The sequence below is a fragment of the Parambassis ranga genome, chromosome 22, assembly GCF_900634625.1.
Source record: "Parambassis ranga chromosome 22, fParRan2.1, whole genome shotgun sequence".
Classification (NCBI taxonomy): Eukaryota; Metazoa; Chordata; class Actinopteri; family Ambassidae; genus Parambassis; species Parambassis ranga.
The window spans coordinates 545200-565522 of NC_041042.1; the positions used below are offsets into that span (position 1 = coordinate 545200).

A 20323-nucleotide genomic window follows, 5' to 3' on the forward strand; every position below is an offset into this window, starting at 1 on the left:
CTCTATGTGCACTCCTTATCGGTCCCCACAAACCTCACTGTTAAAATGTCTGACTTTATTTTTGGGCTCTATGGGTAAAGTCCCTGTTTGTGACGGCTGCATTACTCACCTGCTTACATCAGAATGTTGTTATGCAGTTAATCAAGTGAACACTGTGGATGTTCTGCTGCAGGGTGTGAGAGGCCATCGGAGACATGTGAATATAACGGATCAGAGATGTAACTCTCAGCAGGACCAGCAGCTGATCAGCACACCGTCTGAAGGTATTTCTGTTCAGTTTGAACCACATGACTTCACCTTATCTCACACATGATGCTCTGCAATGGGATTAATCAATGAAGACATGATAGAAATGTGGGAATGTCCACTTTAGATTTGTTAGATTTACAGTTTTTGTTTTCAAGTTTTTTCTCTTCTCAGTTCTCAGAACATGGCCCACCACCTCTGTCATTGTTTTTTAGAGGGAACCTCTGTAGGTTACTGAAGTATTTATCCATCCATCCAGCTCTCTCTGCTATAGAAACAGTGTGTACTGGTTAAACCTCTCAGGTCCTCATCTTGTTGTCTCCCTCTTTCTCAGGACCATCATGCATCTGAAATCATATCCGAAGCTCGTGACCAGCGTTCAGACATCGTCCCAGTACAGCACTCTGTTTCTGAGCCAGCAGGGTGGGCTGCTGAAGTCCTGTGGCAGTAACCAAGGTAACAGCAGCAGCGGCCGCCTTCCATTCGGTGTCATCTCCACCAACACACTCCATTGCAGCGGCACGTCGGCACTTCGAGTGAAAGCGCCGTCTAACGGCTCCCTGCAGTTTCCTGACCAGTCACTGGGGTGTGAGAACAATGTGCTCCGACTCTATCAGACCAGCTCAGAGGATGCAGACGCTCCACTGGATATCTGGGCTGTCATCAAACCTGGACATGTTCGTGAGAAGATCTGCATATTCACATCTGAGAGTGGGCTGAAAGATGGAGCCGGCAGCCCGGACCGGGCGCCGCCGATGTGCACGAACCATACCACCATGACGGGACTGCCACGGGCTGCGAAGGCAAAGGGGAGATGGGAGGAAAACTGTGGTGCCAAACGGCGTCGCAGGTCTGGAAACAACCAGAACCTCCAGCAAAGTCAGAGGACCGTGGGTGGACAGCTGCACATGGACTCAACTCACTGGTTGGGCAATGAGAGATGTGGAGGGGAGCTGGTAAGGGCGGAGGACGAGGAGAGGCCGAAGGTGTCGGTGGTGGAGATGGTGGCTTTCTTGGAGCAGAGGGCAAATGAGCAGCAGGCGGACTCCTCCCATCTGCTTACACTCCAGAGGAGCTCTACCACCATCACACTGTCCAGACCTGCACCTCCTGAGGCCAGGGACAGGTCAGAGGTCGAGGGGGAGGAGCTAGAATGCATCAGGGTGTCAGACATGGTGGCAAAGCTGGAGACTGAGTGTCAGAGAAGGAAGACGGAGGGAGATCTGTCGAGGAGCAACAGCCTGAGGAGGACAGTGGGACGAGTCCTGCTTGCATCCAGGGATCAGAGCGCCACCTCCTGCCAGCTGTCATCACCATCATCTTTGTCAGGAGCTCCAAGGGAATCACTCAGCCGTCCACAAAGACAGCTGACAGAGACACAGCCTGTGGCTCGCTCTCCAGCACTGAGCAGGCCTCTGTCATGTGACCTGGTGGTGGAGTCACCACAGGTTGGAGGCACCAGCGGTCCACAGAGAGACGGTGCTGTCACAGAGACTCTGACTGCAGACACACCTCCTCCACTGGGGGAGGCAGAGCCTCTGCCTGGCTTGTTGTTTCTGTCTCTTCCTCCAGCTCGGACAGACCCCTTCCCTCCTTCCACAGACTCGAAGCCCCACCTCCCTCGCCACAGAACAGCCTTTGATATGGAGGCCTCTCGTCTTCCTGCTCTTGTTAACTCCTCCCACAGCTACTTCGGTGGCCAATCAAAGAAGAAGAGAAAGGCTGACAGAGCACAGTCGGCTGCGGGGCTCCTCGGCCGGCGTTGTTCCATGTCACAGGACTTCCTGGAGATGCGTCAGCGGCTGCAGCAGCTGCTCGAGCCGCAGCCGTTCCTGGCGCTGCTGCCGCATCACCTGCTGGTGAAGGTCTTTCTGCTGCTGCCGACGCAGAGCCTCGCTGCGCTCAAGTGCACCTGCACTTACTTCAAGTTTATCATTGAAAACTATGGGGTGAGGCCTGCCGACTCACTGTGGGTGTCTGACCCTCGTTACCGTGACGATCCCTGCAAACAGTGCAAGAAGCGGTACGGCCGCGGTGACGTGTCGCTGTGCCGCTGGCACCACAAGCCGTACTGCCAGGCGCTGCCGTACGGCCCCGGCTACTGGATGTGCTGCCACAGCGCCCACAGGGAGGCGCCCGGCTGCAACGTGGGTCTGCATGATAACCGCTGGGTGCTGGCGTTTTACGGCTTCAACATGCCGATCTATCGGAGGAGCCATACTCCTGAGGACTGAGTGTGTGTTGGGCTGCAGTAGTTGTCAGTAGTGCTGGTGCCTTCAGTGATGGCAGCATCCAATCAGAGTCTAGAGGACAGGCGGCCACTCAGCTTTGTTTTGACTGACGTTTGGTTCGACCAGCTGCTGCCGACCACTGATGCAGATCAGTCCGCTTTCTGTAAATCTCTGTTTTCTCTGCAGAGGCACTAAACCATGAAAGCCATTCTTTAATGTGTCTGACCAGGTAACATTCAGCTGGCTTTCAGGTCTGCTGATCAGTGAGGCCCTCAGCACGCAGACCAGTCCAGCTCTGATCATCCACCAGGAGGAGTCCCAGGCAGGAGGAGTCCCAGGCAGGACTCGTCGGCCAGTTAAAGCTGGTCTGTCTGATCGGGGGCAGGTTTAAAACAATCCATTATTGATCAGCTAGTCAATACAGTTTAACACACTGCATCCCTGCTACAAAACCAATAACTGACTATCCCATCATTCACAGCATTCATGGCAAATTGATGAACTGATCAGAACTGTTCTCAGGTGAGTGGGAGGGGGCGGAGCTTCAGAAGGTGTTTACATATTTTATCTCTGCTTTGATCAGCTGACTGATAATCACTCCTAAGGGAAAACAGACATGTGGCCTTGAGTCTTGGAGATGATGCAATATTAGAGATTATTAAAAAAGAATCTGGTTAAATGTCAGATGTTGGTTTTTAAGTTTGTGTCTGCTCGCCTGTCTGTTGAAATGTTTGCTAAATAAAATTCTTTCTCACTCAGCCTTGAGTGTGTCTGAAGTGGAGGTTTTGTGTCTCAGTTCATGTTGTCATGCAGCCAGCTTATCGTCGGTGTCGTGGGGTTTTCCAGCTGTGTTCTCCATATGTCTCTGAAACATGGCCGACCACCCGGCGCTCTGACCCCGCTCATGTGCTTCCTGAAGCTCACTGTCTTGGCAGCACCTGTCAACCTAAATCAACATGGGCCAAGAGGAGGAGTTCATGCGAACACAGGACTGTCTCAGGGCGCCCACTGTGGAGGAGGACAGACACCATTCAAAAGATCAACGCACAAGAAGACAAACACCCGGGTTAGTCTGAACAGATGATGCAGATTCACCTTTAAATCACCTGGTAGTCAAGATGAAAGTGTAAAAAGCAGACTCAGTGTCAGACCCCCAGGATCTGTGCTCAGCCACTCATCAGTCAGGAAAGAGGAGGGACCAGGTCCTCACCACCTCCTGCAAAGAGTCGATCTAAAGTTAACTGTGGAGGATGGTCTCAGCACAGCGTCATGCCTGCAGGTCCATTCTGTGGGAGCATTTGGTCATTTGTAGAAAGAAGCCGTTTCAGGGGGTTCTGACTGAGGGTGTGTTCACACCGGGTCCCTTTAAAATAACCAAACTCAGTCCTCTACGTGGACCGTGTGAGTTCATCACCAAGAGGACCGGCTTCTCTTTCTGGTCCAGTTCAGCTTTGTCAGGGCCTCAGTCCTCTCTCTGTTCACACCAGGTCCTAAGAGCTCTCAGACCCCCACTGCACTGAATTCTGGGTAGTTTTCACTGCAACAACATGTCTGCTGCTGCTGTGTGTTCTGGTTAAATTAGAGCTCTTCATCACACATGCGCACAGGCTGGAGAGAGACTGGCGTGAGTCCCCCATATGTCCCCCGGGCTACAGCCACGTGACCAATCTACGGCGAGCGAAGGAGGTCATAATACAGGGAAAAAATGCAAAGGGAGCCCGGTGCGCTTTGTGTCACAATGCGTAGATTACGAACCGTACCGAGACCGCTTTCCGAGCTGGTCTTGGTACGGTTCGTTTTAAGGGGTCTGGGTACGGTTGGAGTGTTCACATGAAATGCTGAGTCATCGATCCGAGTGCGTTTAGAGGGCTGAAAGGACCAAGTGTGAAAACACACTATGATTGTGATAGTGTTTACTGTCCATATGGGCAACAGGGGGCGCTACGCACCATCCGCCCCACGTAAAAACGGCAGCAGGGACCGGAAGTAGCAGGAGAACAAGAGGAGCGCGGCGCCCGCTCGGCTCCACAGTTCAAGATGGCGGACACAGAGGGTGAGTGTGCGGCACGTTCTCCTGGAACTCTCGAACCGGTCTGTACGAACCGCGCTAAACAGAACCTATGACGCACAAGGGCTAACGTCGCCGGCACGCGCCGGCTGTCGGCGCTCCTGCCAAGCTGCATGTTTAAAAAACTAAAAAAAACGACGTAAGCAGTTTGGACCGCGGTGCCGTCTGTGAGGATTTAACCCGGGAGCCGCGTGTGTTCCTCACGTGCACGGCCCAGTCTTCACGGTTCGGCGCGTGTCATGTTCGGTCTGCGGCGTTTGAGGGAGCGTGAGCATGCAGCCACGTGCCGCCTCCGTTTCATGCAATAAGCTGTGACTTCACCTGTGACGTGTTTATCTGTAGATCAAAAACATCATTGATCGTAATAATTGATCGTATTAATCGATCGTCCAGCTGCGTCTCATCTTCGGGTTAAGTTCAGAAGGCCTGTTAGCAGCCGCTTGCTAACAACCACGTGTGGTAGAAGAGGCCACGTGGGTCGCGTTTGACCACGTGCGCTGGTATCTTGAGTATTTACAGAAAGTAGGTCCGCCATTTTGGATGTTTAGTGCGTTTTCAGGGTGCTGAAACAATTTGGCCAGTCGCTGATGTCGGACTCTTCCCTTTTTTCCAGTGTCATCAGTGAAGAAGAAGAAGGTGAAGAGAGTCATCGAGGAAGACGTTGGGGTGAGTGATGCGTTCATGTGGCGTGTTCTGTTCCTCAGAGTGGCGTTGACACAGTTCTTGTTTTTCAGGAGATACAGCAGAGCGAGAACTTCTTCATTCAGCCAGAGTCCAAGGTTGCTTCTCTGGACACGTCACAATGGCCGCTCCTGTTAAAGGTCAGAGTGCAGGCAGCCTCGCTGCTCCCTGTGTGCTGAGTCTCGCTCATGTGATGTGATGAATCGGTTTATCCATTCTCTGAGTGCTGCCGTCTTGTGGAAGTCTCTGCCTCGGCCCCTGTTCTGGGGGCCGGGCCCCTCCACTGCAGTGCTAGTGCCGCCCTGGCGTTCTGCCTGAGGTGGCTAAAGTCTGCGTGGAGAGTGCAGCTCCACTGGACGGTGGCTAGGATGAACTTTTGCACTGATCATGTGACGCTGAGACCTGAGGGTGGCTGTGTTCTGGTACAGCAGCTCCCTAACCCCGCCTCACGATCTGTTTGTTTTGATGCAGAACTTCGACAAGCTGAATGTCCGGACGGCTCATTACACTCCGATGCCGAGTGGCTGCAACCCACTGCAGAGGAACATCCAGGACTACGTCAGGTACCTTCACTTTACATTCTGTGTGCCCTGTTACCATGTGGCTCTGGCCACGTCCACACGGAGACAAAGCTGTTTTCCATTAAGATCATCGTTTAATGTGTGTGTCCATACAACAAACGGTGTAATATATATGCCAGGCCTGTGCGTGGCGCTGTGACGGTACCACAACAGACACAGGGCACGCACACAAAACTGTCTGTGTGGACAGGGCCATCTCCATCTCTGATCGCTGTACTTCCTGTTGTCAGGTCAGGCTTCATCAACCTGGACAAGCCAGCCAACCCGTCGTCCCATGAGGTGGTGGCGTGGATCAGGAGGATCCTGCGGGTGGAGAAGACGGGTCACAGTGGGACGCTTGACCCCAAGGTCACCGGCTGCCTGATTGTCTGTGTTGACCGAGCCACGCGATTGGTCAAGTCCCAGCAGAGTGCAGGTACCTGTGATGTCACGTGTTGACTCAGGGTTCAGATGGTTGATTCAGAGTGGATCCATGTGATCCCTGTAAATGGCTGCACACGTCTGCAGTGCATGATGGGACGTTGGTGCTTGGGTGACATCTTGTGTAGTTGTCTCCACTGAGCCCTGTCCCCACCCACAGTGAAACCAGCGGCTGCCTCACTACTCTCTGTGTGTGTGTTGCAGGTAAAGAGTATGTGGGGATCGTTCGGCTGCACAATGCAATCGAGAGCGAGCCTGTTTTGGCCCGGGTAGGTTTGACTTCCTGCTGTAGAGCGCGAAATGGTCATCGCTGCATACTGTTGGTCATGGTCGCATCATGCGGCGCCCGTGGTTATCCTGCTACGCCTGGTTTTGTCTGTCATGTGACCTTGTATGTCGCGTCTCTGCAGGCGTTGGAGACGCTGACCGGAGCTCTGTTCCAGCGGCCGCCACTGATCGCTGCTGTGAAACGCCAGCTGAGAGTCCGAACAATCTACGAGAGCAAACTTATCGAGTACGACCCTGAGAGGAGGCTAGGTAATGAAACGATCAGGGGCAGTGGATGGCGTGGTGTGTAGTTTGTGATGTCACAGTGATGTCGCCCATCTGTGCCACAGGTATATTCTGGGTAAGCTGCGAAGCAGGAACTTACATCCGGACTCTGTGTGTCCATCTGGGCCTGCTGCTCGGGGTTGGGGGGCAGATGCAGGAGCTGAGGAGGGTCCGGTCTGGCGTCCTGGGAGAGAAGGTGAGTGTCACTCTTTGCTTGGCTGTGAGGTCAGAGGTCAGCTCAAAGTGTTGAGTACAGTCCTGCTGCTCAGTGCAGGTCTGTTAATCAGACTTTGGAACAGAAACGGCAGCAGAGATGCAGCTGGTGTTATCCGACCAGACTGTAGAACCTCACCGCTGCTGACATCAGCATGACATCGCTCAGCACTGCTGACATCGGTGGCCATTGCGTGTTTTCAGTAGGCTTTTGTGGTTTCAGGACAACATGGTGACAATGCACGACGTCCTGGACGCTCAGTGGCAGTTTGATCACAACAAAGACGAGTCGTACCTGAGGAGGGTGATCCTCCCGCTGGAGAAGCTGCTGGTGTCCCACAGACGGGTTGTCATGAAGGACAGCGCGGTGAGCCTTCCATCTACTGAGCCCGCCTTCTGGTGGAGCCAGACTCGCAACTGACACGGGCACATTTTGTCTGCAGGTGAACGCCATTTGTTACGGCGCCAAGATCATGCTCCCAGGGGTGCTCAGGTACGAAGACGGCATAGAGATCAACCAGGACATCGTCGTCATCACGACGAAGGGCGAGGCCATCTGCCTAGGTAAGAACCGGCGCTGTGTGTGTGTGTGTGTCGAAGCCACATGATGAGCTGAATAGCTGCAGCAGCCCTCGGGCCATGATGACCTGCTATCTATCACCCTTTCCTGATGGCTTCACACTCAGACGTCTGGACGTCTTGTTCATTTGAAGCAGCTCAAGTGTAAACTTTGTTTTTGTTTTTTTTTTTTTTAAATCGTCCAGCGGTAGCTCTGATGACCACAGCGGTGATCTCCACATGTGATCATGGTTTTGTGGCAAAAATTAAGCGGGTGATCATGGAGAGAGACACATATCCTCGAAAGTGGGGCCTGGGGCCAAAGGTATGGCTGCAGGTTTAACCCTTTCTGACTCTAAAGTCAGAGCTGCTCCTAACAAGTGTTTGTTCAATCAAGGCGAGGCAGAAGAAGATGATGATTCAGAAAGGGCTGCTGGATAAACATGGGAAACCAAATGCCAGCACTCCGCAGGACTGGAAGGAGGAATACGTGGACTACAGGTAGGCCTGAACCCGGGGCGGGGCGTGCTGCAGACTGTTATCCCTCTCTGAGCTGCCGTGCTCTCTGAGGGAGTCGCTCTGCTACATGAACTCTCAGCTGTGAGCTTACTCACTCTGCTGCTTGCTGAGCTGCAGCTCACCTGAGAACAGACCAACACTTCATGCTCATGTGCCTGTCGTGATGTCATCACACCCGCCTAGATGCTGTGATGTAATAACACCTGTTTTAATTGACAGTATATCCGAAGTGAAGGGGGAGTCGGGTGACACTTCAGCAAAGGTAATCCCTGTTCTCAGCGCTGCGATCGGTGTTTCTGATTGATTAGTGAGTGACGTTGATCTTTGACCTCCAGAGGAAGAGGGAGGCAACAGAGAGCGACGGTGAACCGGCGCCGCCTGGCACGCCATCTGCAGATGAAGTAAAGGAGAAAAAGAAGAAGAAGAAAGAAAAGAGGATCAAAACGGAGGAGGCGGAGCCTGAGGAAACGAGGGTGGAGCCTGAGACAGAGGTGAGTTTAAAGGGAGAGGGTGCTGCGTTCTGGAGGGTGACCAGCGAAGTTAACGATGCCGTGTGTCCTGCAGGTGACGGAAAGTGCCAAGAAGAAGAAAAAGAAGAAGAAACAGAAGGATGGAGACGTATCGGAGTGACGACAGGACGCTGTCTGAACTCAGTTTGATCATGGACTTTGTTTTTTATATATATAACATTTTCTTTCAGATGTAAATAACAGAAAGCCCGTTTGTAATTTCAAAATAAAACTTTTTTTCTGTATCCGTGGCCTTTCTGAGATCCTCTTCATCCAGACCATGCTAAGAATTTAAATAGACTTGTTTCCTGCTGTTCTGCTGCTGTTGGTCCGGGGGCCTCTGTGGGTGGATCTTTAATTTATGTTCATCAGTGATATTTATTGAATATTGTTGGTAATAAGCAAGTAGCTAGCCGGCCAGATCCTGATCACCCGTTAGAGTTTGGTTGGATTCGAAACGGGTCCATTCAGCACCTGGCTTCACGAGCTAGCAGCAGTAACCTAGCATTACATAAAAGCCTTCACAGCTGAGGGTCTCACAGATCTCTGAAGCTTTCTGCGTGTTGCGCCCACTTTAATGCGGAGGTCAGTGAACACGTCATTTCAAATCCAGATTCATAAAAAGATTGACTGGTTGGTCGGCCATGTCAGATGGCCTCTGATTGGTCAGACACAGTGGCAGCTGAGCGGGTCTCTCTGGGAGCTAGTGATGACTTGGACTCCGTGATTGGTCTGTCTCTGCAGGTCATGGATCAGCTGCTGCAGGTGGGGACTTGGCTCATAGATGACCCAGCTTGGGTCACTTGGGTTGGGTCTGTGGTATGAGTCCAGAACCTCCAGTGTCTGGAGATGTTGCAGCTGCTGCAGTTGCAGGAAGTCGTCATCTGACACATGATGATGCCTGAAAAAGCCATAAACAGCATGTCACTGGAAACAAATCCAAACCGTCGCAGGAGGTTCTGCCACTCACCTGATGCGCAGGGTCCTCAGGTGAGGGAAGAGCTGTGGGAGGAGCCTGATAAGGCAGGAGGAAGGGCCCCAGGGCTCCAGGTGCAGGTGTTCCAGGTGAGGTGCTCTGACCGACACCACCAGAAGGTCCTCAGGTTGAATGTCCACGCAGAGCGTCAGGCTGAGAAGGGAGGATGGCAGGAAGTCCACATACGCCGCCAAGGGGTGGCCTCCTGTCAGACAGAGCAGCGTCACATGACGTCACTGTAACCGGTGCAGGGCACAGTCCCACTCACCGTGTACGCTGAGGCTGCAGAGGAGGGGCAGGGATGTGAGCCATGTTTGCAGGTGACAGGTGGGTCCAGGTACGGAGTAAAGGTGGAACACTGACAGGCTTCGGAGGCGGGACAAAGGCTGCAGAACCTCCTGGGTTACAGCGGCATCATAATTTAGCAGCTGCAGGTCGGACAGGGGCAGCGTGGCGCCCCCTGCTGGAAGAGGAACAGGGTCAGACCCAATTCATTTGAGCTGATGATGCAGTTGTGTTTACCTGTGTAGGGGGCGGGGCCAAAGAAGTCCTCGGACAGAGCTCTGTAGGTGACCATGGTCCAGGACAGCTGTTTGAGTTCTGTCAGGGGGGCGAGGACGGCGCTTAGCTTGGGAACTCTCAAGCTGCCATCGTGATGCAGCAGCAGGGAGGTCAGACGGGTCAGCTGACTGAGGGCAGCCAGCAGGCCAGAGGCAGCACAGGTGAGCTGCACATTACAGAGGCTGAGGCGGGTCAGCTGACTCAAAGGAAGCAGGAAGTCCAAGTTCCTCAGTGGCGTGGAGCAGGAAGTGACGGTTAGACGCTGCAGCCGGTGGAACACTTTCAGCTCATCCACGCCCCCTTCCGACCAGTCGTCCAGCCGCAGTGCGGTGAGCCCGGGGAGCCAGGCGCCCACCTGCTTCAGGTCTTTCCTCTTACCTGAGCGCAGCAGCACGGCAGCCACGTGCCTCTGGGCCAGGCTGCGCCAGAACGCGCGGTCATAGCGCGGGAAGCGCTGGAGCGACACGCAGAAGCCGCGCCACAGGGGGTGGGACTTATCCAGCAGGTTTCTAAAGTGCGAGCAAGTGCCGCGCATGCTCAGTTTGTCAGTCCAGGGCAGGAAGCTGAACACCTGCTGCCACACTTCGGCCGGAAGCTGCGGCGCTGACGTCATCGCCGCATAGAGTATTGATATTCGTGACGTCGTGACCGGTCACAGTGTTGCTAAGGGCTGCGGCGATGTTACCGGTCTGACGCGGTCAGCTGTTTGTATCGAGGATCGGTCCAGATCGGTCCACGGTCTTTATTCTGCTGAGTGTGAGCGGACAGAGGTATCGACCCTCCTCCTCCTCCTCCTTCTTCTTCCTCTTCTTCCTCCTCCTCCTTCTTCTTCTTCTTCTTCTATTCCTGCAGAATAGATGCCTTATGGCAGATTGCTGCCTCTCACAGGTCAGACTCGGTAGTGACCTTCCCGACCTGTGGCTGGGGTTCAGATATGCGTCGCTCTCTGTGTTCTGATGCACCTGGTGTGTTGAATAATGGCGTCTCTTCCCCTCAGTCTGCTGCCACAGCGCTGTTCACTTCATCTGATTTCTGTGATTGATCCACATGTGTACACGTGATGCGCTGATCCACCAGCAGGAGGCACCCGCGCGCTCTAGAGCCAACAGAAGAAGAAGAGGAGGAGGAGGAAGTAGAAGAAGCGTGATCAGAGCGGCACTGGTCTGATGGAAGGTGAGTGATGAGCGTGTTATCCGCAGAGCAGCTGATTGGCTGAACTCTGCATCTGATCGATGATTATCAGACTAGTGATTCATAAAATATCGCTTCCCGCTACAGCTAAAACACCACGTGACAAAGAAGTAGCGTCTGTTTAACTAAAACTAACTAAACTCACCTCTGCAGGTCCGGCAGATGACGTCACAGTGAGGTCAGCAAACAGGAAGTGCTCTGCACTCACAGGAAGTGCCAGAAAGACCAAAGACAATGCAGCTGACTGGCACAACCTAATGATCAAGTGGGACAAGCTCAGCGAGGAAGGGTTCAACATGGCGGCCAACATCGCCAACCTCAGGCGGTGAGTTCAGCCCCCCCCCCCACACAGCTGACGTAAACACATGTCAGTGAGAGACATAAACAGTCCGCCTGTCCGTCCTGTAGGACTCAGAGTGACCAGCTGCAGGCGGGCACGCCACCGCCAGGCGCCGGAGCCGCAGAGCTGCAGCACGAATGCTCCGGTCTGCAGGATGTCATCGACAAAATGGTGAGTTTGTCACTGTGTGGCCGTGTTCTAGAAAGTTCTGAGTGGGGGGGGGGCAATAACAGGGATGCTACCTGAAGGGAGAGCCCCGAGAAGCGACACCAGAACAAACAGCTGAACCTCCTGAGCAGGGACAGCATCAGCTGACACTCACACTCACTGTGGGCTCATCAGGACCCATCAGTGAGGGGGTAGGAGGGACAGCAGTGGAATCAATTACCTTCAGAAACAGCTGGACGTTTTCTGCAAAAAAATCAATATTGATCAGCCAAATCGGCCAAAAAGCAGCTGAACAGTATCAGCTAAGATCAATGAACAGTCCTCCACAGACTGGTCTGTGTCACCATGCTGGGTCATCTGTTCACTCTGAAACCAGCCCTGAATGTTCAGTACAGGTGTGACCTCCGCCCATGTCAGAGGAGCAGAGCGTCACTGTGAGGCTGCTCTGATTCTTAATATATATACTGTTACACAGATATATACTGTTTGGAGGTCAAAGGTCACATGACGTAAGACATTATTCTGTCAGCGTTTCAGACAGATGGAGGTCAAAGGTCGGCTTACTGTGATGCCATCATGTTCTATACATGACGTGATCAGATTGGACTACATTTATTCTCTTCCTGTCAGGCTGCCGTGCTGACGAAGATGAAACGCCTGGTGACATCACAGCGAGGCGTTCGGGAACTAGAGGAGTTCCAGTTCGGCGGTGAAGGCAGAAAGGTTCCTCTCTTCCACAGCTGGACCACCAAACAGTTCGGTGAGTGATGTCCCAGCACTCACCTGCTCCGCTTTGCCCTCAGATCTAATGCACTGCTGATGTGTGCCGTTTCAGAGGACTCGTCCTGCGTCCTCCTGGAGGCCTTCGGCCAGGAGCTCCGGCTGAAGCAGGCGATTCTGCAGGAACTTGCCCACACCACAACCTCGGACCTCTGCATGGTCTACCTGACCTGCTGGCTCCACCAGCCATTCATCCCCCCCCAGGCCAGACTGACGCTTGAGGCTCTGCTGCTTGAGACCGGGCACCGTCTGTTGTGAGGTCACGGGGTCAACCCGTGTTCTGCTCAAATGGTTTGAGTCGAGAACCGTCTGCCAGGCTCGCACAGGCCCGCTGCTGGTCATGGTCTCGCTGAGCGCCTCAGTTACTGTGGGTTAGTCTTGTGAACCAAGCCACTAGTGGCCTGTTGTTTCCAGTTTTAACTGAAATACTGTGCAGCGTTGCTGCAGTGCATTGTGGGTATTTCAGGTAGTCTGGTTTTGTTTGGCTGTTTCATCCTGTGTGCTGGGTTCTGTCCATCAGGACTCAGCGGTGTTACAGGCAGGTAGAAGGTGATGAAACGCCGAATGTTTGCAGGAGTTACTGATTGTTGAATAAACGTGAAAAGCTTTCAGACTTTGTGGTCATGTGACTGTTTCCTTCTGCTCACAAAACACAAACGCTGCCATGGAAGGCGCTCGACCTCAGAACACTGCATGGACCTCAGCAGGTGCTGTGCTTGATAATTTGCTTTTTAACAGGATTATCCAAACAATTCTAGTGTGCTCAGGTGTCAGTTGGTGTATGACTTGATCTTTGTTGTACATGGAATGTCAGATCAGTGTGTAGTTTGTGTGGTGGCAGTGATGGCTGACCTCCGCCTGCAGGCAGCAGTGTGTGGACATCAGACGGAGCTGGGTCTGTCACATCTGTTTATTGGAGGAACATGAAACGTTTTCTGCACTCAAACAATCAACGTAACAAATGAAGTTTCAGTCTGTCCTCGTGTCCCTGTCCAAACATTCGTTTTGTGTTTGGACAACATTTGAAGTTTTATAAAAAGTAATAAAATAGTGCAACTTTTTTTAAACCTTCTCATATTTATCTACATATAAACATTCAACTAATCGGTTTCTATTAAATGAAGTCCGAATATGGAAACACTGAAAAAACTTTTACACATTTACAACCACTCCGGGTTCCTTTGAGTCCAGCCAGGAGCCACTGATGACATCATTTCAGTCGAGATCCATACCACTACTGGAGCCCAGAGAGGACACGATCGGACTCTCTCACACTGATGTGTTTAATGAATTAACAGAGATCAATGCTTATTGATCAGATTATTTATAGAAATCTGTTGGTACTGTTTATGTCCGGATAGTCCGCTGACAAGCTGATTTCATCTTATCAGGGCTTTTTACATATTTAAAATGAGCAATCAAGTTATGTCCAAAGTAAAATGTTTGTTGGAAGATCAACTGAAACTGCAGTCTGAACATCCAAGAATCACAGACAGACCCAGGTGGTGGGTGTGGATGATTCAGTTCCAGGTCACTGTGGTTGTGGATGTTTTGGGTCCAGTGGGGGGGCACTGGCTAATGCCAGGACCATCCTGAAATGGTTAGGGCCGTCTTTGTGTTCTCAGCCCTGATCTGTCTGGATTATGTTCCAGCATTAGTGGGACGCCTTGGATCCATCGGATGACTCAATTCCAAGCAGGGCCTGGACTGCCTCCAGGGGGACACCTTCGGGGGTTTGGATGTGCATTGTGGTGCCATCTGGTCCGTTTACAATGACGATTCCATCTGATCCAGGCTCTGCCAGTTGGACTGTCAGCCCCTCAGTCTGGATGTAGATCTCCTGGCCCTCTTGCAACTCTTTGGCCTCTGTGGTACTGGACAATGTTGGCAAGGAGTCTCTTTGCTGGAGCTGAGAGGAGGTCTGAACTAGACTGGACTCTGGCGTCTGGGTTGACCCCAGTGTCTGAACAGATGTAGAGGAAGTCTTTTTGTCTGCTGTACCTTCAGGACATGAACCTTTGTCAAGCTTTGGCACCTGGTCTGTGATGTCACTGGTGCTCATGGCCTGGTCTTGGTATACCTTGGCTTGTTCCTGGTCCACAGTTGGAGTTACCTCAGCTGTGGCAGGAGGTGGAACTTGGATGGTGGTTGTCTTATCAATGGTGGAGCTTGAGGGGCTTGGGAAACACAAAACACATGCAGACCTCAGCAGACCTGATCAGGTCTGAAAGTATGACACATTATGAGGACTCCAGCTTTGTACCCATGGGGTCCCCCGAGAGCAGGGGTGGCATCGGCTCACCTGGAGGTGGAGTCACCAGAGGCGGGTTGCTGTTTGGATCCACCCGGAACTACAAGAGGCGCCACAGAGACCGAGCAGGATTTCAGAGAGGACACACCAGTCACTGCAGTTCCACCTGGAAAAGACCAGAATGAACCCAGGTCAACAAACAGGCGCTTAAAGTACTGTACAGATGATCGGTGTACTAACACAGCACGGTACCAGTTATGGACATCTCAATGCCGTTTTGGTGAACTGGAACACTGTTCTCCATCTTAAATCTCTTTGACGGTGGCAACATCTTGGAGTTCTGGAAAAGGTTCTGTGTGTGAGTCAGACTGAACCTGGTTTTTCAATCATGCAGAGGCACAGTACAGACACACGCCTGAACTGGATACAGATCCAACCAGAACCCTTCTCCAAGAACCTGACCTTACTGTTGGCACATTTACCTCCATGTATCGGGCGTTCTTATTGGTAAGACCTGAACTGGGCGATGCTCCAGGAACTACCTTCATCCTGTTCACTTCATCCAGGATCCCAAGAGACCGGGCAACCTGAAACACAGAGTGACACCTGTCCCCCATGCACTGTGACAGGATGTGTGTGATTTCCAGAGAGGAAAACAGCGCTCACCTCTATGTTTCTGACCTCCAGAGGAGTAGCCCCGCCCTGTGGACTGGAGATGTAGTCCTGGGCAGCTTGTCTCACTTGAGCCTGAAGGGACTCAAACTCACGGTAAATGTCTGGAAAGCGTGTCTGGACAGGACCGCCGCACTCCACCTGAAGCGAGACAACAGAAAGTGTTGTTGCACCTTCCTGTTTGGTTCTGAAGAGCATCACAGTGTTTCACCTTTGCCAGTAGCAGCTCCCACAGACTCAACACTTTAGTCAGACGTGGAAGAACGATGTCCATGAGCTCCTCGTCCTCACACTGCTTTACCACCTGGAAACCATAGGCAGTTGTCATGGAAACACTTTAGGTTAAAGAACTGTACTTTTACAGTGGCCTGACTTCCTCCATCTGACCTCCTGAAGTCGGTCGCGTCTCCTTTCAGCCTGCTGCTCTGTGACTGGCATTGTCACGCAGAGCTTTGGAGGTCGACCACGACGACCTCGCCTACCCACGAGGCCCACCGCCACCTGGCAGCATCAAACAGTGATCAGGTATCAGCAGGGATTCTTTTCATTAGATTGGACCATTTGACATAAACTCACCTTAGGTGGCCCCAGTGAGCGACCTCGCCCCCGCCCCCGACCACGGCCCCTGCCTCGTCCGCGAGGACGGCCAGGACCACGATGATGGACCCCCCTGAGTCCAACAGCAGCTGCTAAACCTTCATCTGCCTGAAGACAGAAAGTTAGTTTACACATGTACTTAATGCACTTACTGACCATTAAATACCTGTTAGTTACTCATTAACTCTAGTTAATTAACTGAGAGATGAACCTGTAGCCTGTAATGTATGTGCTGCTGAATTCCCCTCGACATTAATAAAGTATCTATCGATGTGTCTAAACTGAAATTCTCCCTCAGATCAGAGCTCTCATTGGGGTCTCACTTTGTCCGTCTCCATGGCAGCAGCTTTGTCCGTCTCCATGGCAGCAGCTTTGTCCTCCGTCTCCTCCTCTCTGGCAGCTCCTGCAGTCGTCTCATCTGACAGGGTATCGTCTCTGAGGGGGTGTGGGCTGTCACTGGGCGCGACAGGTTCAGGTTCTCCGTGGGTTGGGTTCAGTTTGTAGTGTCGGTTCAGACCTCCTAGCCCAATGTAGGCCTTGTCACAAGTCTGACACCGATGGGACCGGGACTTGTGGCTGTAGATGAGGGAGGGGGAACCGGCGGAGGCAGAGCCATCCTTTCTTCCATGCTGACTCTCCTCCTCCTCGACACTCATGTCAGAGTAGTCGTCGGAGTCGGACTGGTGGCTGTCGGCCAGGTCCTCGGTCTTTATGAACTTGTAGTCTTTGGCTTTGTACTTTGGGGGTCTGGAGACACGCCCAGACCTGGTTTGGATCTTCACTGCCTTCTTTTCCCTCTTCTTCATCTTCTTCTCCTTCTCTTTTTCTCGGCTCTTCACAGTAGGGGGTGGGACTGCCAGGGGTGTGGTCACTGTGATGGGACGGGCAGCAGGGGGTGTGGCAGTTTGTATGGGGACCACTGTGATGGCAGCAGGTGGCTGAACCGGACTTTTACTGGAAGCAGCTGTCATGCCATTGGCTGGTGTTTTAATTAGCGGAATGCTAACAGTCTTAGCTACAGTGGGCAGAGTCTTAACGATAGAAGGAGGGGCGGGCTTAGCGGTAGAAGCTGTGACTTTGATAGGAGACGCTGCAGGTTTCTGAGCCGGACTTGAGGTGGAGCCCGCCGACACCGTCTGGCCTGTCAGCTTGTGGACCAGCGGAAGCAGAGATCCAACTATGGGGGTGGGACTCTGCAGCAGCAGTTGAATGGGTGGGTCCCCCGGGTTCTGCTGCAGGAACAGCTGCTGACCCTGGTGACCCACCACGGGCTGGATGTGGATGATCTGAGTGCTGCTCACGCCGCCGTTAGCCGACAGCTTCACCTGCGGATGACTGACAGCTACGCTCTTCTGTTGAGGGGGGGCGCTGGGCTTCAGCTCCTGTTTAGGAGGGATCTGGATCCTGACGGGCTCAGACTGACAGGGCAGACAGAAGAAACAATACATGGATTAAAGTTCATATCAAATCAGTGTGTAAACATTTAAACTAATGGACCTGTCTGAACCAAGTGAGGCTGTCACAGTCCACATGAACCAGGCAGACCTCCGTCCCTAACCCCAGGTCCTACCCACCTTCTTCTGGACCACCTGAACCGAACCTGTGGTCTGCATGGCGACCTGCTGTGCGACGCTCTTCAGCTGCTGGGAGGCGTTCTGGGCCGTGGTCTTTAGGTTCTGCTGGACATGTACCTGCTGCTGGGACTTGGTAACCTGGTTTATGACCTGCTGCAGCTGACTCGGGTCCAGAGCCGTGTTTTGGACCGGAACGGGTTTGACCAGCTGGCCCTGCTGGAGCAGCTGGGCGGCCTCGGATTCGGAGACCTGGACGATCTGCTGTTTGGTGAGCTGGTCCAGCAGAGCCTGCTGCTCCTCGGCTGTGAGTCCGGAGCCCTCCACCAGGCTGCCGTCCGGCTGCACGTAGATGATCGTGGTGTTGGCCAGGTCCGTGATCTCCGTGCCTACCAGGATGCTCTGCTGCTCCAGGTGCGCTCCGGACCCCGCCAGCACACACTCGCCGGGCTGACCGCCTTCTGGCCCGGACGCAGGCTGTGAGCTCTCTGTGGGCTGGCTGCTCGGCTCGGCGGTACCTGTGGATACTTTCTGGGCAGACTGAGTGGTCAGGGCGGCGGTCGGCGGCGGCAGGGTGTCCTCCCGCTGGGTGCGCGGGGCGGCGGAGGGCTGGTTCGCAGCCCCCGGCGACTCCGCGGCTGTTATTGTTCTGGTCGCTCCGCTGTCATCCTCGTTGTCCGCCATTTTGGCTGTGAGGTTACAGTAGCTCCGACTTGGGGGCAGCTAGTGGTTCAAATCTGCCGATTGTGGATCGATAGCACCGAATAAACGTGTCTTTATAAAATGTGCGTCTGCGGGGAAATAACACGCTCCGTGGGGACGAAGGAGGACATGAACGGAAGCGGTGATACCGGCTGCATGTAGCGATTAGCGGGGGGAGTTTTGAACTAGCCTAGCTTAGCCTTCAGCAGCGATGGGAACGCAGACTTCCCGGACCGGATCAGGTCCACCACCGGACCGGATTCAATATTTACTTCTGCATCATTTCCCCCAAATATTTGTTCAATGAAGTACATTAAATATGTGTCTGGATAGATAATACATATAGATAATATAGAATATATATTCTATAGAATATAATTAAATTAATATATTAATAATAATAATAATTTAATATTAATATAATTAAATTAAATTATTATTATCATATTATTATTAAGTCGATCATGTGATACAGTTATGTTCATTTAATCTATTAAACAGCTGAGTTATAAATCTTTATTAGTGAGCTTATCTCATTTAAAGCTTTGAATTCTTTGTGACGTAATATATAATATAATCATCCTGTGTTTTTAAGATCCATCCATCTTCGACCTCTTATCCGGGCCGGGTCGCGGGGGCAGCAGTCTGAGCAGGGACGCCCTCTCACCGGACACTTCCTCCAGCTCCTCTGGGGGGACCCCGAGGCGTTCCCAGGCCAGCCGAGAGACATAGACTTTAAGATGTCTTTCTATATTTTCTACATTTATTGCACTTTATTTTATTACGTTCATAATTGACTTTTATCTCTGTTGATCTTTTAATTGTTGTTCTAATGACGTGTGCTGCTGACCACTTGGCCAGGTCACCCTTCTGAGATCTGGATCTCAATGGGTTTTTACCTGGTTAAATAAAGGTTAGATAAAATAAAAAATAGTGCTTCAATAAGTTCAGCTTGATTAGAAGTGTGGATCTGGTGGATCCAGCTTCCCGGTTTTGCAGCCTCTCTCCTGTCATTCAGTGTCTGTGTGGAAGCCTGTGGACTGTGGGTAGATGCAGCTGGGCTGGCTTTGTGTGGATACAGGCAGATGCAGGTGGAGGTGACCCCGTCTGGATGTGTGGGTGCAGGTGGAGCTGTCTCTGAGTGTGGAGGTGGATGCAGGAGGAAGTGAGAGCGTGTGGGTGCAGGTGGAGTCTGTGGTGGTGGAGGTGGGTCTGTGGAGGTGAGTCTGTGGAGGTGAGTCTGGTTGTGGAGGTGGAGGTGGGTCTGTGGAGGTAGAGGTGGGTCTGTGGAGGTGGGTCTGTGGAGGTGGAGGTGGAGCTGGGTCTGTGGAGGTAGAGGTGGGTCTGTGGAGGTGGGTCTGTGGAGGTGGAGGTGGAGCTGGGTCTGTGGTGGTGAGTCTGGTTGTGGAAGTGGACGTGGGTCTGTGGAGGTGGAGGTGGGTCTGTGGTTGTGGTGGTGGAGGTGAGTCTGGTTGTGGAGGTGGAGGTGGGTCTGTGGAGGTAGAGGTGGGTCTGTGGAGGTGGAGCTGGGTCTGTGGTGGTGGAGGTGGGTCTGTGGAGGTGGAGGTGGGTCTGTGGTTGTGGAGGTGGGTCTGTGGTTGTGGTGGTGGAGGTGGGTCTGTCGTTGTGGAGGTGGTTCTGTGGTTGTGGAGGTGGAGGTGGGTCTGTGGAGGTGGAGGTGGGTCTGTTGTTGTGGAGGTGGAGGTGGAGGTGGGTCTGTCGTTGTGGAGGTGGTTCTGTGGTTGTGGAGGTGGGTCTGTGGAGGTGGAGCTGGGTCTGTGGTGGTGGAGGTGGGTCTGTGGTTGTGGAGGTGGGTCTGTGGTTGTGGAGGTGGAGGTGGGTCTGTGGAGGTGGAGCTGGGTCTGTGGTGGTGGTGGAGGTGGAGCTGGGTCTGTGGAGGTGGAGCTGGGTCTGTGGTGGTGGAGGTGGGTCTGTG

At 52.8% G+C, this 20323-nt stretch overlaps 5 protein-coding genes and 2 non-coding genes across 9 annotated transcripts in view; 5 read left to right on the plus strand and 2 right to left on the minus strand.

Annotated features, from left to right (window-relative positions):
- Window positions 1–3242, plus strand: part of fbxo34 (F-box protein 34) — a 5078-nt gene extending 1836 nt beyond the window's left edge. The window contains exons 2-3 of the mRNA XM_028396313.1: window positions 173–263; window positions 581–3242. Of these exons, the coding sequence (XP_028252114.1) occupies window positions 588–2480 (1893 nt within the window). The 5' untranslated portion in view covers window positions 173–263; window positions 581–587 and the 3' untranslated portion in view covers window positions 2481–3242. The remainder of the gene's footprint in view (window positions 1–172; window positions 264–580) is intronic.
- Window positions 3243–4289: 1047 nt separating this feature from the next.
- On the plus strand, window positions 4290–8823 carry LOC114427013 (H/ACA ribonucleoprotein complex subunit DKC1-like). Its single transcript, XM_028394700.1, has 15 exons — window positions 4290–4530; window positions 5159–5211; window positions 5280–5366; window positions 5698–5789; window positions 6038–6222; window positions 6432–6496; window positions 6638–6764; window positions 6845–6975; window positions 7216–7359; window positions 7436–7556; window positions 7757–7875; window positions 7948–8051; window positions 8289–8331; window positions 8405–8560; window positions 8634–8823. Exons 1-15 carry the CDS (start codon window positions 4515–4517, stop codon window positions 8697–8699), a joined length of 1509 nt encoding a protein of 502 aa, XP_028250501.1. The 5' UTR covers window positions 4290–4514; the 3' UTR covers window positions 8700–8823.
- On the plus strand, window positions 5417–5654 carry LOC114428164 (small nucleolar RNA SNORD17). Its single transcript, XR_003669532.1, has one exon. It is a non-coding gene; the product is annotated as a small nucleolar RNA SNORD17 (small nucleolar RNA).
- Window positions 7592–7668, plus strand: LOC114428199 (small nucleolar RNA SNORD83). Its single transcript, XR_003669564.1, has one exon. It is a non-coding gene; the product is annotated as a small nucleolar RNA SNORD83 (small nucleolar RNA).
- On the minus strand, window positions 8785–10754 carry LOC114427014 (uncharacterized). Of its 2 annotated transcripts, none has more exons than XM_028394702.1 (4): window positions 10077–10754; window positions 9823–10014; window positions 9549–9759; window positions 8785–9479 (listed from the first exon to the last, which is right to left on the minus strand). In XM_028394702.1, the coding sequence occupies exons 1-4, from the start codon at window positions 10726–10728 to the stop codon at window positions 9245–9247; spliced, it is 1290 nt and encodes a 429-aa protein (XP_028250503.1). In that variant the 5' UTR covers window positions 10729–10754; the 3' UTR covers window positions 8785–9244. The 2 variants fall into 2 exon arrangements, with proteins under 2 accessions (XP_028250503.1, XP_028250502.1); XM_028394701.1 differs by having other exon boundaries at window positions 9823–10017.
- On the plus strand, window positions 10748–13207 carry cinp (cyclin dependent kinase 2 interacting protein). The gene is made up of 6 exons (XM_028394704.1): window positions 10748–10885; window positions 11193–11288; window positions 11460–11631; window positions 11715–11817; window positions 12445–12574; window positions 12650–13207. Exons 2-6 carry the CDS (start codon window positions 11282–11284, stop codon window positions 12850–12852), a joined length of 615 nt encoding a protein of 204 aa, XP_028250505.1. The 5' UTR covers window positions 10748–10885; window positions 11193–11281; the 3' UTR covers window positions 12853–13207.
- Window positions 13208–13902: 695 nt separating this feature from the next.
- On the minus strand, window positions 13903–19664 carry znf839 (zinc finger protein 839). 2 transcript variants are annotated; one of them, XM_028394699.1, is made up of 10 exons: window positions 17689–19664; window positions 16438–17532; window positions 16094–16222; window positions 15905–16018; window positions 15729–15821; window positions 15512–15658; window positions 15328–15432; window positions 15098–15185; window positions 14897–15011; window positions 13903–14771 (listed from the first exon to the last, which is right to left on the minus strand). In XM_028394699.1, exons 1-10 carry the CDS (start codon window positions 18367–18369, stop codon window positions 14249–14251), a joined length of 3090 nt encoding a protein of 1029 aa, XP_028250500.1. In that variant the 5' UTR covers window positions 18370–19664; the 3' UTR covers window positions 13903–14248. The 2 variants fall into 2 exon arrangements, with proteins under 2 accessions (XP_028250500.1, XP_028250499.1); XM_028394698.1 differs by having other exon boundaries at window positions 15086–15185.
- Window positions 19665–20323: the final 659 nt, after the last annotated feature.